Source organism: Pelecanus crispus, chromosome 15, assembly GCF_030463565.1.
Source record: "Pelecanus crispus isolate bPelCri1 chromosome 15, bPelCri1.pri, whole genome shotgun sequence".
Lineage (NCBI taxonomy): Eukaryota > Metazoa > Chordata > Aves > Pelecaniformes > Pelecanidae > Pelecanus > Pelecanus crispus.
In genome coordinates, this window is record NC_134657.1 from 3,726,561 (window position 1) to 3,745,045 (window position 18,485).

At 39.0% G+C, this 18,485-nt stretch overlaps 2 protein-coding genes across 3 annotated transcripts in view; both read right to left on the bottom strand.

Moving 5' to 3' along the window:
• PRDM2 (PR/SET domain 2) overlaps positions 1 to 18,485 on the bottom strand; it is a 41,230-nt gene that overhangs the window by 13,818 nt on the left and 8,927 nt on the right. For both annotated transcript variants that reach the window (XM_075721575.1, XM_075721576.1), the window contains exons 2-3: positions 6,141 to 6,251; positions 340 to 4,711 (exon numbers count right to left, since the gene is read on the bottom strand). In XM_075721575.1, the coding sequence (XP_075577690.1) occupies positions 340 to 4,711; positions 6,141 to 6,159 (4,391 nt within the window). In that variant the 5' untranslated portion in view covers positions 6,160 to 6,251. The remainder of the gene's footprint in view (positions 1 to 339; positions 4,712 to 6,140; positions 6,252 to 18,485) is intronic.
• LOC104035522 (PR domain zinc finger protein 2) overlaps positions 9,573 to 18,485 on the bottom strand; it is a 38,688-nt gene continuing 29,775 nt past the window's right edge. Inside the window, exon 6 of the mRNA XM_075721726.1 lies at positions 9,573 to 9,712. Within this exon, the coding sequence (XP_075577841.1) occupies positions 9,573 to 9,712 (140 nt within the window). The remainder of the gene's footprint in view (positions 9,713 to 18,485) is intronic.

Here is an 18,485-nt window from a genome sequence, read left to right on the forward strand (position 1 = left end):
ATCAAATACAACGTCGTTGTCTCTGATAACATTAAGTTTAATGACGTTAAGTTTATTTGCACTCAGGCACTGACATTTTTTTCCAGAGTTTTCAATTCAGTTTATAATTAAAGACATTCTCTATACAAACTATGTATTATTTCATGACAACATGACAAAATTCATCAAGTATGTACATCACACCTCAGCATGACTGAGCTACTTAACCATCTTTTAAGAAACGCAACCTTTTTTTTTTTTTTTTATTTAAGTACGAGAAACTCAAAAAAGACCAAGAAAATTGGCAAAACCGCAAGGAACGTGTTCCTGTGTTGTTTCAACTTCAAATTAAATGCTTACCTGAAATCTTTTAGTTCTTGCTTTGTACTGCTTTCATCTCTTTTGTTTTCGGCTGCCTCTGCATTTGCCGCCTGCTGTAGGCTTCGTGTTATAGGTCCTCCAATCCTCTCTCTAGATTTTACAGTGAATCTGTCTGCCTTTTTCTTACTTGCCACAGCAGACTTACTGGGCAAGACAGCTTTATTATTCCTTTGTATTCTGACGTGCAGTTTCCGGGATGCTTTGCTTGAGATTCCAGAGGAACTGTTCTTAGCGACCACCTTAGTTTTTTTCCCATCAACATGGGACATTTTGGACACTCTTATAGGACTAGAGTTCCTCAATGACGAAGATGAATTTGGCTTTTTAGATCGAATGGGAGGTACATATTTAACATTTTGTTTTGATTTGAAGGATGCAGAGGGAAGCTGGGTTTGTGCAGGTCCTGAGGTTCGTGCTCTCGTCTTGCCCAAGTGAGGCTGCATGCTTTGCATTTTGATTTCTGCATCTGCTGTTCGCCTACGCTGGTTGTTGCCTTTTTCACTGCTTGCAGGTGAAGCGGAACTTGCACTTTTTTTTGAAAAATTCTTTTTAGAGGAGGGAGAGATGGGTTTTTTGGGACAGCTGTAGGACGCATGTTTATTCAAACTCCCAATATAGGTAAATTCTCTATTACAGTAGGGGCAGATGTGAGAGTCTGACTCGGATGGATTATTTTTCAATTCTGCCTTCTGCTGGGCAGATTTCTTTTTCTGCAAGATAGCTTTCTGGACAAGCTGGTTTTTCTTTTTCAATGCACTTATTTTTAGTTTATTCGAAGACATTTTGCTGATCTCAACATTGAAATTAAGTCTTTTAGGCTGACCCATTCGTCTGAAGGCATTCTTTCCAGGGCCAGCTATAACAACCATGCCATTCTTAGGCTGCACTGTCTGCTTCAGCGGTACTGGATTTTTTTTTGGTGTGTATCTCTTTTTATCACTGGCAGATGCACAGGCCAATATGTGTTTGTGTAACTCAGGCATGTTGTCAACACTTTTCCCACATTTTGTGCATCGAATGGCAGTAGTAAAAGTCTGTGGAATATTATGGGTAGTGAAGTTTGTTGCAGTAACTCCAATACCCATAGGATTACGATGGTGATACTGAAATGGAGGTGGTTTAAAGCTTGGATAGTGTTGATTGAGGCCCATACGAACATCCGGATCTTTAGATTTTACTCCAGAAGCCATTATTTTTATAGTAGTATAAAGCTCTTCGGAGGAATCATTTAGATCGTCATCTTCCTCCTCTTTAGAAGGTTCCAAATAATCTTCTGGCAGGCTCTGCATGTGCTCCATGTTCGCTTTACTGGGGTCAGTAAAATTCTGGGGTCTCAAAGTCCCACTTTCAAACTCATGATGTGTGCACTCTTTGTCTGGATGGAGATCCCGCTGATGCTGTTGCAAATTGCACAAAAAAGCAAATTCCTTTTTACAGACCGAGCAGACAAAGATATTTCCTACTCCATGAAGCAGAAAGCGATGTTCCGACAAGTCTGTTTTGTCCCTAAAAAGCTGTACACAGAATTCACATTTGAAGGGCCACTCTTCAGCATGAATGGATAAATGCTTCGTTAGGTCTTTAATAGAAAGAAAAGGTGATTCACAGACATTGCACACAAAGCTTTTATTGAATGTTTCCTGCACTACTCCCGATTCACTTGAAGTATGAGGATCTTCTCTTGCTTTCTGTTCGTTTTCAGCTTCTTCCTGTTTTATGATTGGGAGAGTATTTTCAAGATTATCAGCAGAGGAAACAACAGAAGAAACTACAGAAAGAGGTGGTGGAGATGGAGATGATGAAGATGAAGAGGAGGAGAAAGAGGAGGAAGATGAGGAGGAAGACGAGGAAGAGAGTGTAGGAGGACCAGGTGAAGCAGCAGAAATAAGAGGTTCAACAGAAGGAACAGGAGATGGAGAAGGAGAAACCGTAGGTGAAAGAACTGGTAGCGGGGACTGGGTAGTAGTGTTAGAAAGTGGCGACGGGCAGGAAGAAGTGTTAGTGGCGCTGGCAGAGACGTCTGGAATTGATAAGGGCATGGTGGGAAGAAGGGGAGGAGGCGACGTAGCGACCGTTAACACAGGCGGGCAGGGCGGCGGGGAAGGAGGATTGGTCGGCGTTAACAAAGGAGGCAGCTGGCACATGGAAGGTACGGCGGAGGTCTGTGGCACAGGGGAAACCGAGGAGCTGAGGGGCTGAGTGTCAACAGAAGACGATGCAGACAGACTGGGATCCGTGTCAGGTTCTGCCTGAGGCTCCAGGGATTTGCCGGGGCTTGCGCTCCTGTTTACACCGAGCGGGCTGTCTGTGGCTGCGTCTGTTCCATTATACTCATTCAGCAGAACCTTCTGTAACATGCAAGTGGTTGGTTTCTTCTTTTTAACACCACTACAGGTTGGCTGTATGGAATTTTCTTTATATTCCCTAATTTCAGCATCGCTGCAAGGCTTCTTATGCACACTTAAATCTAAAACAGATTCCCAGGGAACCTGATTCTTATTTTTGACATCAGACCTTTGTTTCACACCGCTAGATAAATCCAGTGGCTGCTGGTTGCACACATTGCCAAAAGTTGGAGCTGCTGTCCAGTCTTTTGATATTTTATAGTCTTCAAAGCAAAGAGGGCTCAAAGTCTCTTTTTCCTCCCTTCCAGTCAAGCTCCAAGCAGGTGAGTTGCTGTGGCTTTCTAACTTTGGCATTTTTGAACTCCGAATATTATCATTCCACACAGTTTTTCCCTCACCTGATTTGACAAAGTCTCGAAGTACTGGACTGTGCTGTGGAGAACTGGGAGGAGAGCTGGTCCTTCTTTTAAATCTACTGGATACTGGAGGCAAAATAGGTGACGATGTAACAGAAGGTCCTAGTTTAGGGATTTCACTTGACGGAGCTATCTTCTTACTGTCCTGCGTCTGAAGAAGCTGCTTTAATTTTGATGACAAATAAACACCTTTTTCTTTATGAAAAGGTAAGCTTTCTGTTGAAATGCTAAGAGGAAGATTTAAAGAACTAGTAGGAGTTATAGGTTCTGGGTCTATTTCAGTTTTTATTTTTGGTACAAGAGGAGGGCTGGCAGTTCTCCTCTTTTTGGATTCATTGCTCCCACTGCTAGAGGCTTCCTTAGGAGGTTCATTCACGTGCGTTTGTGTAACCTTTAAATTTGGGGAAATTTCCACCGTGACTGGACTGATTATACAATTCAGTCCATATAAGTCTGCAGAGTTGGACTCCATCTGAATCACATCACAATTGCTAGTGCTGCTGTTGGACTGAATTTTACCATCAATGTAATAATTTAAATTTTCAGAGATATTGCTGGAAATGTCCATAATGTAGACATCATCTACTTCACCTTCCTCTTCTATTTCTGTACTTGCTATATATACACTCTGGACTGGTGGGGCCTGCTCCGTCTGAAGCGGTGGCTCTTCAGTAAAGAATCCTTTTCTTCTGACACCTTTGGGAATAAGATGACGCTCATGAACCCTACGCTGATGCCTCCGCATGTTGGTGTGAGTTCCAAAAACCTTTTTGCAGTATTTGCATGGATGCAATTCTTTGGGCTCCTTGTTTTCCTCAGCAAAAGCAGAGTTTGACATTTCTTCGGAAACTTTCTCAGAATCCAAGACAACAGAGTCTTGCACGAGACTGGAAACGTTCAGGTCATCTTTAAGACCATCATCCACAATTACTTGGTTATCAGCAACGTTATCCAAGTGTTGTGATGATGGTAGCGTTAAGAACGGTTTCCTTTTTGGCCCTGCCTCATGGCGTCGCTCATGTCTTCGCCTGTTAATTTGAGTACCAAAGGCTTTCCCACAATATCGACACTTGAAAGCATGGTTAACAGTAGATATGTGGATGTGCATGTGGCGTTCGAGTCCTTGCTTTGTTGTAAACTTCCTCTCACAATGCTGACAGGGAAACATGAACGTTTCCTGAACATCACCATTCGATTCACCTCTCGCTTTTGGAATTTTCACAACAAGTTTTTTCTTTGGAGAGCTTTCTGGAGAGTCTTCTGACGTGCTCTTTTGCTCTTCCATAGAGTCTAACTTTTCTTCACATATCAAAGGCATTTCAGCATTTTCTTTAGGCATATTGGTATCTTCTATCTCCTCTTCATCTTCCTCTTCTTCATCATCCTCCTCTTCGTCATCATCCAAATCATCTGATGCACAGTTTATTGCTTCTCCTTGTTTGTCTTCAGTTACCATTTGTGGTTCACTGGTAGGACTGGGGATCATCAGCTTTGGACGTACATCTTGATTCACCATTTCCTGAATCACAGCTGTTTGTTCCAGGGACAGTACGGCAGAAACAGAAGGCGTTTCATCTTCCTCTTTGTGACCTGATACACAAAGTATGAAAAGAAAACCATGAGACATTTTTACCAAACACTTCAAAGTACGCTACACCTTTCTTCTACTTTTTCCTCTAACACAGCATATCCAACATTTATGACCCAACACAATATCACTACTTCTCGCTGTTGTGGTTCAGTAAAGTAAAACTTCACGAGAGTAAAACTGTATTCAGAAATTTCCTTTCTGGAACTTCAGCAAAATGTTGGCAACTGCCTATACTTAACAGAGAATCTTTGGATTAAACATGGTGGCCAAGAAACCCAAAACAGCCTGAAGAGTACCAGAACATTTCAAGAAACCTCCAAAAAACTTTTGCTGACTTTTCTTACAGAAAAGAAGTGTCAGGAAAGTTCTGCAATACATAAAAGTATATAGGAAGCCTGTCAAGCCAATTTTGGATTTTGACCATTTTCCCCAAATTATTAACAATAAAACAATCTGGATTTGTACTGTAATGCATAGCAAGGCGTACCTTGTATCTGGCATAGTACTTCCTATTCCTTGTATGAGATTTTCGATTAGCCATTGCCTGAATGGCTACTTTCTACACTTCTGAATCAGAGCCTGCATGCATCTCATTTATTGCTGCAGACAGATTCTTTATTCACACCTCTGCATGCTAGTCTTACCTATCTGCTGTCAGATATATCCGTTGCTGAAGAAAATAACTTTGCTGCCAATGCACACAATGTTGCATAAGTGGTTACATGTACAGAGCAAGAAGTTATTCTCCATTCCCTAGCTGGGGCGTAACACACCTGGAACAGTGGTGCACATGGTGTGCAAGCAGAAGGGACAAAAGAGTGAAGGAATGGAAGAGTTATGAGTCAAAAGAAGTTCAAGAAGCTGGAAAGAAATCAGTACCTATACAGGGCTTTAAACATTATCGGTTACACAGCAGCGGCCAGTTGCAAAACAGACAAAAAACTATGTATTTAAAATATCTTTCAGGCATTTTTACATACATACTATGTGAAAAAAGCCAAGCCAATTTATAAACAACCTCTGTGGATAATCTTTAGGACAAACAGCATGCTTAGTGAGTCAGTGCATTAATACTGTATTTTTTTCCCCTTGACACTGACTTCTGTTAAACAGCAATAAATAATGACTGTATAACTAAGCTCCAAAGACATTATTTTAGAACAAGGACTTTTCTCTGCTCTTTTGTTCTAAGGAGTTTGGATTTCTGTCTAAATTTTACAGTACTTCAGTTTTTCCTGTTGTCAGTTGCATGTTTAATGACGTACTTCTGATATCCAAGTTCCTTACTAACAAAAAAGTTTGGGCAAACAACATAAACATGTTCACTTTGCTACACTAACATACGATGCTAACATACTAAACACGACAAAAAGTGCCCTTTTGAATCAAAGAAATGGAAGGAAAAACCTGAGATACTTGAGAACTCACCCTCTTTAGAATCCCTCATATCTGCAGAAGTAGGATCCAAATCAGCCTTTTTCTGTTTTGTATCCGCTGCCTTCCTTCCCTTGTTTTTACCTTCCTGAGTCTTTTTCTTTCCTGGGGAGAAAAACCCAACATTTATTATTCCTGTTCAACCATTTTTATTTCCATATTTCAGTGGCAAAATTAAAACACCCGGCTTTAGAACATAACACACTTCTTCTGTAGAAACCCTGTTTTCCTGAGGAATACAAATGACAGATCAGTAAAAAGGACAGCATTCATATAAAGCAGTAAGTCTCTACAGCCCAGAATAAAAGTAAAGGTAACAATGAGTTTCTAAAAACCTAAGACTCCAAAATATTTTACTCACTTTCAAAGCAAGAATAGACTGCAGCAGAAATGTGTTGGCCAGAGTTCACCAGCTCACATCATACAGTTATGCAATACCTTCATATGGCTATTAAATTACTGTATCTCATACAAGTACATGGAAAATATTAAATTTCTTCATATACTATTAATCCTTAACGTTAATTGGAAGACCTTATGAAGTAGAAACCCATAGAGGCTTCTCTACTTGTATGAACATTCTGAATAATGACTCGAAGAGAGTTATAATAAAAGCAATGAAGTAATAACATTATGAGAAGACTAAAAGCAGCACGATCTTGACCAACAAGGGAAAGACAGTAAAAACAAATTAGATGGAACTGGGTAACAGTAAAATAGAAAGGTATTTCATTGCGTCCAAACAAGTTTGCTAACACTTTCTGTTAGCAAAATTAAGAAGCACATATTAGTTGCACAGGATGATGAGCACAATGAAGATTAGGGCAAAATGGCATTATGGGAGGACCTAATCAGTGATGCAAGATGTAAAGACATTACTAACTTCATTTACCAATGCACTACAACGTTACACTGCTATTTTTTTCCATTAATCTTAAAGATTCGTTCCTATAATATATAGAAATTATGATAAGGACTGCGTAATAACAAATGAAACTTTAAGGTCTTCCAATTCAATTCATTGCAAAGACCATATTCTCCATACAGAATAGTTATTTTACATACAACACTGTGGTTGAGACACCAGTCTCCTCTGAAACGTCACACTTCTACACACCACCTCTTAGGAACAAGAATTCTCCAAAAGCCGCAATCCAAATTCCTCCTTTGCTCCCTCTAACACACAAAACGCTACTTTTTAATGCGCTGACCCTTCCCTCTAATCAGAAGCGTGCATCGTAGCCCTAAACCCATTTCTTATGTAGAAGCACATTCTTCCAACTCACGGTCCTGTCAACAAGTTCCTCCTTTTCTTCCTCGAAAATATTTTTCACATCTTGAGCCAAGAAACTGAAATGCCTTTTAAAAAACGTTCCTTTATTCAAACTGAAAATTTCCAAGTATGCACCCTCTCTAATCAAATAGAATGTTCAAATAAAAACAAGCATTTCCTTTTAAAGCTGACCTATCTCTGATCTGTTCTATCTAAATAATTATCTCTATTTCCTCTCAAGGAGCTTAGATTTCACATGCTTTCCCCAAACTCTAGTGTGCTTCAGTGTCGTGTATGTAGTTACCCTTTTTCAATTTTCTTATTCCAATTTAACAGTTTTTAGTCTGAAAAACTGACAATAGTCACTCAGAATGAATTTTTTTCACCTTTAGAAAATACACATGTACCCTTCCTAAAGCAAACTAGCAATTATCTCATAATATCCTCAAATATTGAAACAATGCCTGTGTCTAAACCTGCCATAATGAACCAACACTGGTTTATTTGACAATATCCAATTGTATTTTATACCAAACACCTTCAAGTTGTCAGAAGATTTAGCATATATTTTAGTGTTGACACAGGCATAAGGAGTTAAGCACATCTTTACCTGACAGGCTACTGAATGTCCAATTTGAACATAATTTTTTATTATCAGCATCTCTAAGGTTTGTAATTACAACCACTAGTACAAAGATCTGAGTATGAAGGATTTCAAATGAGTTTCCAGAAATACCTGCCAAGTCACCTGAAATTGTTCTTGAAATGTACAGTAACAATCAACACATGCTTCCATTTCTAGGTAAAAGGTCTAAATGTAAAATTCCAATACATTCCTAGGGAATCAAACATGCATCGCAATACACCTTAGGAGTGATGTAACAAAACATACTTAACTGCTGGAACCCCTCAAGATCTACCAGCTTTTTTGCAGACTGCTTATCATTTGAAGACCAACATCAGTATCTTAACTTAAACGACAAAATTCTAGATTCATCTCTCACCTCTACAAGCAAGACTGGAAACAAGATGACGACTGGTGCACAGGCCCCTCTCATCTATGCCAAACTTGGCCACGGTTAGAGACAATGTTCTACTAGATGGTGCAGCATATGATGGTATTGCAGATGAAGTCACTCGGCAATTCTACATCTAATTCTACAGCAGCACTGAATTTCACAGCATAATGAGAGGTTACTGTAAAAGCCTTCAAACCAAAACCCAATTAATTCTTTCTTATAACAAGATTAGAAATATATTGTGCTCTTTAAAGTGTGAGGTAAAGTATGTAAAAGCAACAACAAAAAAACACTCGTAAGTGCTAAAGCGTGCATAGGTTTTCCAAAGTGTCATCCATTTACAGAATATAAAATTTATAGTACCTCCAATCCTATTATAATCTGGGAAATCACTAGAATAGCAGGATTTGTACCCAAAATTGAGTTAAGTCACATGCTTCCTTATGCTATTGATGGAAAGAAGACCATTTGCAAGTTCTCTTGCCATGCTCCCAAAAAAAAAAAAAAGCAACCCGCTCAATGATACAGCAGTTTCAAGTTCTTGGCCTTCAAGCATAAACACATTTGAAGAGAAGATTCATCTAGCACCTACTTGCTCTTACTCAGAATAGCGAGCAAAATTGCTTGCATATACACATAATTTTAGATGCGTCAAATTAATTTCTGACACATATCAACTAGAGATACCAACCGATTGTTAACGTTTTCCTTTTACCAGCTTTTGTTTGTTAATTTTCTAGGTTGCAGCTTTCTTTGTAAAGGTTAAAAGACTCCACTGTACTCAAGCATGGCAATGACTGTCCCAGATGCATCCATTTCACGGCCCTGAATGTTCAACAGCAGATGCCCAGGAAGAGAATTTAAGAATAGAGTGACAGTAAAGCGATATTTCATTGGTATGCTCTCCCAGCTTTCACATATCTAGTTCAGGCACTTTTGAAGGTATTTAATAGCTTTTGATGGACTTTCCTCCGTGAGTTCTCAAAGTGCTTTTTAATACCATGTATATCTGAAAGACTTGCATCATTTTCTTCCTGCAGATTTTCAATGAAAAATGCAACCTACTATTCTGATATAAAGGATATCAATGAGTAGCCCAAGGTCTGTCCCTTAATTTTCTTACAGTTTCAGATGTCAAGAACAGAAGCCTGCCGGAGGGGGAAAATGCCTCAGAACCTGGTGGAAGCCTGAGTATAAGTACACACGTGCACTTACCATCAGGTTCCTGAAGGGTCCTACATGGCTGCTACTGCCAGCTGGATCCTCCACTTGGTCTAAACAAGAAAGATACAGGAATGAAACACAGGGAAAGTGAAATGGAAACAATGACAAAAGAATAAATGAAGGGCAGAACTTAATAAACATGTATGTGCATTAAAAGAATTGCAAAAGAAAGATGCAAAGGAAAATGAATGAAAGAAACAGATGGAAAGTAGCTACTTGGCTATAGTGACAAAGATCAAAAGAGGAATGCATCCATTTGTCTTGCAACTTAATTTTTAAATATGGTTCCTTTTTCTCCCCCTTCCTTCACTTATGCTGTAGATAGGTCAGCATGAGCATTATCTGCCTTTACACCTTTACAATACCCGTATAACACTTAGCAAACATTGCAAGAGACACGGGAGATCTCATGCTATTGCCAACATCCAGATAATCGGCTGATACTTATGCTGTAGTGCCACTTATTTCAGAGGAGTTAAGACGACAACAGAGTAAGAATTTAAAAAGAGAAATAATTTTCATACTTCATTTTATTGATCAAACCAAGACATCTCAAAACAACCTACAGCTATCTGTGCTCGTATTTTTGCTGTTAATGAAAATACTAATGGAACTGTAAAACCACTGAGTTATTTCTGGTGGGATTGGATAAGCGTACTCAGATGCCAGGAGGGAAGAAGTTAAACACAGTCCTTCCATACACTTGAAGCCGAATTCTGTAATGAAATATTGCTAAATTGTACAAGATGCTATTATCTCTAATAACCCTGAAGTGCAGCAAACATGTTCACAGTTAAGATTGTAAAGTATGAAGGACACTCAGATCTGATCTCAAACACTGTTTTGGTCACTTACATAAATATGACAGACAGACATTTGCCTCCCCCAAAATCTTGGGTTAATAAGGGAGAAGTATTACTGGTACAAGTTTCCGGTATTCCTTTGAAATTTATAGCCAACAACTAACTGCAGCCCAGTAACATTACCTACCCCGTACCCCATCCGTGCTGCTGCTCAGAGCACCACAGATCCCTGTCCAAATCTCAAGTCTCCTGGAAAACAGGCCTTTTTTTTATTCTGCCATTAGCCACTGTTCATTACATAGCAAAATCACGTTTACAAACCCTTTCGTTATTATCTACCAGCACCTGCTCAGACAGCCAGGCCAAATCACAAACCACTTGGCTAAGTAAACAGAACATACCTGTGTGTTAAGAGCTGCTCACAGTCACTGAGAACAGCCAAGAACTCTTAACGTTTAGGGAAAGCTGGCAGGTATGACATACCTCGTTACATATAAATATATGTATATGAGGCTTACTTGTAGCATCAGGGGGATTACGGAAATTTGCTGAAAACATGACCTTGAACCCACAAGTTTCTGCAAATATTTTATTTAAAAATCTAAGCCAACAGCCACACTTCAAAGCATACACTACAGGCTCATTGCATAGTTACTTGTTTTTGAAGAGGGGCTGCATGTTAAGCACTGCAGACTTACACCTCCATCATATTAAAGAATATTTGATTCATAGCATCCACCATCTTATAGCCTACGGTAATTAAACCGTTTTTAAATTGCTGTCCAAAGATTTGAGTGATCTAGGATAAGTGAGGTTATTCCACTACATTCTTCAATATGTCACACTGCAAATTACTGGAGAAAGAGAAAGCGAGAGTAGAAATAGTAGGGATAAGTCACCAAACTAGTAAATATTGGGCTAGGAATAGAAAAGATGACAACCTTGAAAGAAAACACCTCAACAATTCTGCTTTATTAAAACAAAGTTACTTAAATATTATGACATCAGCTTCCAATATTTCTTACATAATATTACTGTTAATGCAACAGTATACCAAAGTTCCTTTTAACACCTTGTATTTAAATATTGCTTTGAAACTTGGTTAGAGCAAGCTTAGCTGAAAAACTCTGAAGTGTACTTCTGAACACATACATACGTTATCACCTGGGGAGGGAATGTCTTTTGAACTCAAAAGCTTCCAACTTAAAACGAAACAAAACATGAAACCACTGCCTACCAAATGCTTTGGGGAAAAATGCTCTTGTACTGGCAAGAAAAATTGCTGCAGAACCCAAGAGGATGCCTCCCGAGACCCCAAGGCTCAGGTATTCAAGTGCTGCCATAGAACAGCTTTGGTGGTAGATTCCCTCCCCCCGCCCCGACTGAACGGGTGTAAGACAAGCCAGAAAAAGTTTTTTTCTTTTATTGTTAGTGTAAGATACGCTATACTAGGAGCATTTTCCAGTTTGGCTATAGAGATGCATCCCACTTGGTGTGCGCACACACGTAAAACCCTTTCTAACACCCTCTGACAAAACTCCTCCCCCAAGTAGGAAGGCACCCATCTCCCCGATTCAAAAATACAGACTAAGTATGACAACATTAACCAGCTTCTCCATTTTCAAGACTAAATCTTTATAAAATGGAACATTATGATTAAAAGAAAGATGTAAAAGGATGCAAAAGCAGCACATTTTTATTCATACTCCAGCAAAACTAAGGGTGAAATTCAAGGCACAGATCAATTTTTGAAACAAACGTTTAATTAAAGGGAACGTCAATTAAATCTGAATGGCTACATACACAGTATCAAGAGGCCTACTTCAACAATGCTGTCAAGTATGTATGAAAACATGCAGAAAAGGACAACATTTAAATGCCTTTATTACCCTGTCTTCTTCAATCCATTATTATTATAAATAATTGGTAGGGCATTTTTCTTGCAATACCATTATAAAGTTATCAGACACAACTAGCTTATGTAGGCTTAGTTTTAGGTACTGTTAAGCAAATGAAACACTAAAATTGACACGAGCTGTTTCGCAGCACACAAAAATCATCACAGCGCTTAACTTTCAACTCCTGAGAACCATGAGAATAATTCAGAGCTACAGAAGCTCTTAGTTCTGTATTGTCAATCTGCCCGAACCTAATATATCAAATAATTTCAAAGGTGGAGAGGCATAATACATATAGCTATACACTTTGGAAAAAAATTGGAAAAATCTTGGAAATTACTTGTAGCCAACGCCCCATCCCTGTACTACGAAACTGGCCATTCGGCCTCCGTTGGCCACGCCATTCTCTGCTGGATGGCTTCCTCCCCCAGCTGGAGGCTCCTACTATCTGCCAGGCCTCGTGCGTAGCACAACCCGGCCAGTGTTCTTACGACAAAGACTCGGCAGGGCACTGCACTTGAACTGCTCGCGATCCTCATGTAATTGAAATGCCGGGGCTGACCACCCTTGTCTTAGTTCAGCTCTCCACATCCGTTCATCGCAGGCTGGTGCGAGAGGCAAAAGCAGCGCGTGCACAGTCTGTCCTGCAACAGGTTCACGTGTCAAGCGATACTGAAGGTGTCCAGGAAGGATCTTTCAAAAGCAAAAGTTACAGAAGCAAGGCCTCTGAAGAGAAACTGCATGCCCCAGTGTTTTAGATAATATATTCTCCCTCGCTATAATTCAAAACTCAGTGACCAGCACTACTACTGCTGTTCGAAGCCCACAAACAGCAGCAGCAGCGATAAACAGCTGCTTGACATCAAGAATAAAAGCAAATGCAGCGAGCAAAGGTTCTTCTGTAATTTTTTCAGCAGAACTTGCATCTCTTCTTCCTTAAAAAGAGGCTTTCAAGCTTACACAGTAGAAGCAGGAGAAAGAGGAACAGAGTAAGCATGGAAGACAAACTTCACAGTAATTCTATTACTATCAAACTGCCGGTTGTATAACATATTGCTACACATTAACCATCACTTCACATACAGATAGTAGCATTTTAATCACTGCGTTTTCCAGCCAGATTATAAATGTTGCAATAAAGTCTCGCCTTGGGAAGATATTTCAATACACCCAAAGACAGATGCACGTACACCTAACTGTATATGCGTAATAAAATGTTTGTACCAAGTACTAAATATCCATTTTGCAGAGAAGAAATACAGCGATGCATTTACAGAGACTGTTAACACGACATTTGCATAACAGATGAACTTGTTGCCATGAAAAGTGTAAGAAAATTCTGAACTGAGCTATTTAAAACACCAATTTCTGCAAATGTTTGGCAAAGTCTCCATTTCAATGATAGCACTGAAGATTATGTTACTATATCTCACCACAAACTTCTTAAATTATATAACAATCAGTACAAGAAATGTTAGCATGGCATCATAGGGTATCCCATGCCAAGATAAAGAAATGATGCAACAGTTTGCGAGAAGCAAAAGGGAATATATTGCCATTATATGGAGTTCTTCATGAGCCCAGAAATACTCAGCTGAAGCTATTCACGAAATCCAGATAAACAGATTTAAAAAAAACAAAAAACCCAAAACATTTAGGCTAAAGAATCCTACTAGCAGGAAGCCTATCTTAATTTTTGTGGACTGGTGTAATACCACACATTTGAAACAAGAATTTTCATCTTCATACACTCCATGTTTTGTACATTCTGTACCATCACCCTCTGTAACAGAAAGAGGGGCAAAAAGGAGTTTATATTATCTGTTTGCAATAGTATGCTATCCACATCTGCAGCATCTCATTCAAATCCTTAATAACTTATGCCTTGCGACTAACCTGAGTACAAATCATAGGAAGTCTTAAGTTTATAGACTAGAAGACTTACTCATCCATAATGACTTAAGCAGTACAGAATGTCACCTAGCAATTACAAAGTATGGCAAGCAAACATCCACAGGGTTTAATTCTATGCCATTTTAACCCACATAAGAGCTGTGATGAAACAATTAAGTGTAAATAATTAAACACAGAGCTTTTATCTTAGCAAGATTTTAAAATGTTATTTCTGCCCCATGCCAATATTTCTAACACTAAAATAGCTGTTTGTGTACACAAATATGCAATCAGACTTGCTCTAGAATTTCTCAATCCCTCACCATAGTTGTGTATTTCTACCCCCTCCCCTCCCTAATAACACAACCTCCCACCATTCACTACAAATTCCTAGCAAGTTACTTGATAGCTAACCACAGCTACCGTTGGCACAGCCAACCCATTACAGAAAATATGATAAACATTCTTCTCTGTAGTGATATTCCATTAGCTTTTATTTTGCTAAGTATTAAAACAAAAGCAGCAAAAGAAGTGACAGCTGGCGCACAGATTTTTCTAGAAATAACTGGTGTTCCCTATATTTAGCCTGTTTTTATGTACAATTCAGTTAAAAATAGAGCATCCAAATTTTGTATTTAGAGAATGTCAAAATTTAAATCTCCGCTTTAAAATACGAGCTTGAACCCAGAAAGTCTTGCTTCTACATTCACTATAGCTCTCCCCGAAATGTTTTTCTGACCCTGAAATGAAGCTACACTCAGATAATGAAGAAATAACATGCATTTTGACAGCATCATTTGCAAGATAATGCAAATGAAACATCTCACACGACTACTTGTACCACAAAGTTTAAAATCATCACTATTAGATCAATCTGCATTTATCTGTAATAAATAACCCAAATATTTGTCATGGCCTTATTTGGATCATTAAACATTTGAGAGGGGTAGGTCAAAAATATCTGGGTTTTTTAGTTATCTTTAAAGGTAACAACTTAGGACTTTACCTGCCTTTTTATTCTGCTGTTTGACAAACTGGGTATGTTCAAATTCAAGAGTGGTCATACCAATAAGTGACATTTAAAAAAAGAAAAGGGGGGGGGGGGGGGGAAGACTGCCGAGTCCACAGGCAGACCCAAAAGCTAATGCCCTTCGTACACTGCTGATAAAGGTGGTGTTCTGCTATCAAGAGCAATTTTGCTCCACCATGCCAAACAGAACTCTCAAAAGGTTAGCGAAAAGCTGCAATTGCACAGAAGACCAAAAATGCACAGTTTATCCAAATGTTTGTCCAGACACGGGCTATGGCCATACTTGGAGAATGCAGCTGCGCAAGGGCTACAATTCCCAGGAAACAGGAGCGCCTTTGTATCTAACCGGAGCACTGGGATTACTGTAACAGGAGTCTCCAACACTGAGGAAACAAGAGCAAAGCCTCTCACAGATGTAGGATCCGGACACTGCTGCTACCACCAGATTAAATCTCCCATGGATAAAATTAAACCCCTCAGAATTGCTACAAGGTCACACTCAACATTTTTTATTTACATTCACTCAAATGTGTCCTCTGTTACTCATTTTTTACCCAACTGAATCCTTTTGTTCACCATACCTACATGTCATTTGTCAGAAATTTTTCTCCAACAAAACAGTAAAGCATTCTCAGTAAAATCACCCCCTTCTGTTTTACAATGTATTTCATCCCCCTCCTTGGCACACATTTCCAGTTGTCTTTAACCTTCTTATTCTCTTATTTTTCTTCAGCACAACTTGCAGAGGTTAATATTTACTTTGGGGGATTCAACAGGGAAAAAACAGATATGGCACACATTTTTGTTGATGAAAATCTCTTTTTAATGTTATCAGCAATCCAATAGATTTGCAACAGATTCATACCTTGCATTTCAAGAAGGGAAAACTGCTTTGGAAAACATATTCAGTAGTATTTCCCAGAGCGCACACTCCCTTATTGCCCTCCTTTTACCAGCGCACTCCAAAGTGCCAAGCTATCGGTTTTGGCATGCAATGCAAGCTTGCCTTAAAGAAAATTTATTTTTTCTGTACACTTTCAAAGGCTATTATTTACTGCAAGCATAGCATTATTAATTTCCCTGAGCTTTTTGCTCAGGCACTAAGAACAGAGATGTAAAAACAACGTATGTCAAATGACATGCACTCATATTTGTACAAGGTAAGGAAAACAACACGATCAACAACTTAAGCAGAGATAAAAATGGAATTACCAACTACCTACCATAGTAAATACATAGTGTGTTTCCACTAGTCTCCATTAAAATACTATAGCATTTTATGAACTGGGTCTCCAACCGAACAAGGAGCATCTTTAACTGTTAATAAGCAGCTACTGCCACAACACATTTGCAGGCATGAAAACTTTGCTTCTCTGCATCTGTTAAATTTGGAAAGGCTCATCTCCTTCCAACTTCGGAGCGACAGTCCAAGGTCATATGACAGAATAGCACTGCAGGTCCTTTCTAATACACAACAGTAGATAAAAGGAGGAAGGTAAACATTATGTAAACTCATTATTTTAATGTACAGTATGGCCCCGAATCATTTTTATCTGCTGAGAAACTGTGAAAGATTTGCTTAGCTTTCTCTGTGAAACCAAGTGCTTCATTTGTTTCAGCTGCATCCCAAAGACATTTTCTTAAAGAAATGCTTTTCAGTCTTCCCTGATAACAGAAGACATACCGAGTTCTATTTCCAAAGGATCTCTAACTCTAATGCTCCAGTTGCCCAATCACTGCATTTCTCAAGATGTAGAAGAAAGTACTACAGGACAACAGCAACAGTTGGCACTCATGTTAACAGAACGGACAACAGACGTTACTAAATTTATAGTTTGCCCCAAACCAGATGACAGCAAACTGGTTTCTGCTTAATTTATGAAATCAAGAAAGGTCAATAGGCTCATAAAGTCACTATGGGGAATGGCAACTTCCTCCATTTTTCAAATAAAGTGAAAACAAATCTCAGAGCACAAATGTATTTGTCTTCTGCTCAGTTAACTGCTACATTCAAGATTAACCCGTTTAGTTCAAATTAGACTTTAACGTTGTAGAAGCTTTTTGCACACACCTTTTCATAGCATAAAATGTCAACTAAAACAGAATACAAAAACAAAACATCACTGAAAAGTGACTTGGACATTTTCATTTGCAGGCAAGGAAACAGAAAAAACGTAGCTCTGGTATATGAGCGTGGAAAGACTGGAGGCTGACACTTAACAGTTAAGGATTTGGTAGCTACGAGCGAAGTTTCAGCACAAAGTCCACTTTGCTTTTGCAATCCCTGACAAGGGTCCGTAAGATCTGAAACACTGGACTCTTTGCTCTCTACCTGCAACTTGAAATAGAACACTTGGCAGGAAAGTCAATTTTTTACTCAACTCACTGAAACTCAGTATGACCTACTCCTTGGTAAAAGCCCAAGACAACTCTAATATTTGGCAGCAATATCACACACGTTTCCTTTTAAGAGTACGACTCTATGGCAAAGGTGTGTATTTTAACATTCTGATACAAGCTTACTGCTGAACAGAGGTCAGCTATTACAGCAGTTGAGCCGCTTTACACCAGAGTTTACTATCTAGACACTTAGCTTCTAATTTTACTGGCAGCAGCAACATAAGGAAGTTTGCATTGGACTTGGCTCTGAATAATGGTGATGCATGAGAAAATTTACCAAAATTTATATGAATCAAGTCACTTTCAGAAAGACTAGGTCTTTCCCATTCACCATTCAAATTGTTTCTTGCAGACTGCCAAATGAAACAAGCTTCATATTTGACTAGACTGAAGCGAGGCATCTGGCTCTCAATGCAAGTTAGAATAGACGTACAGCTGACTACCCATTTCCATGGCATTTTGCAGTAATAATAATCAAGATGATAGATTTTCAGCTATTATAATACTCTCGCTAGAGTAACATTATGTCAACCATCGCATTAATAATACTGCCTCTTTGAAGGTCTAAAGCATTAATCATAGTCTATCAAATGCTCTCGCAGAACTCTGATAGAAAGTGTGACAGCAAAATTAACTCTTAACCCTGGTAAGCTCTAAGTGCTTCTAAGGAGTTTCATCCTAAATAACCTACATGCACTGACGATCCAAATAAATACTGTGCTTGCTTAGTCCAGGGGGAAAAGTGTATAAAAGGTAAGCAAATATTTGCTAGTGAGTATCTGATGATCAGACATTATCT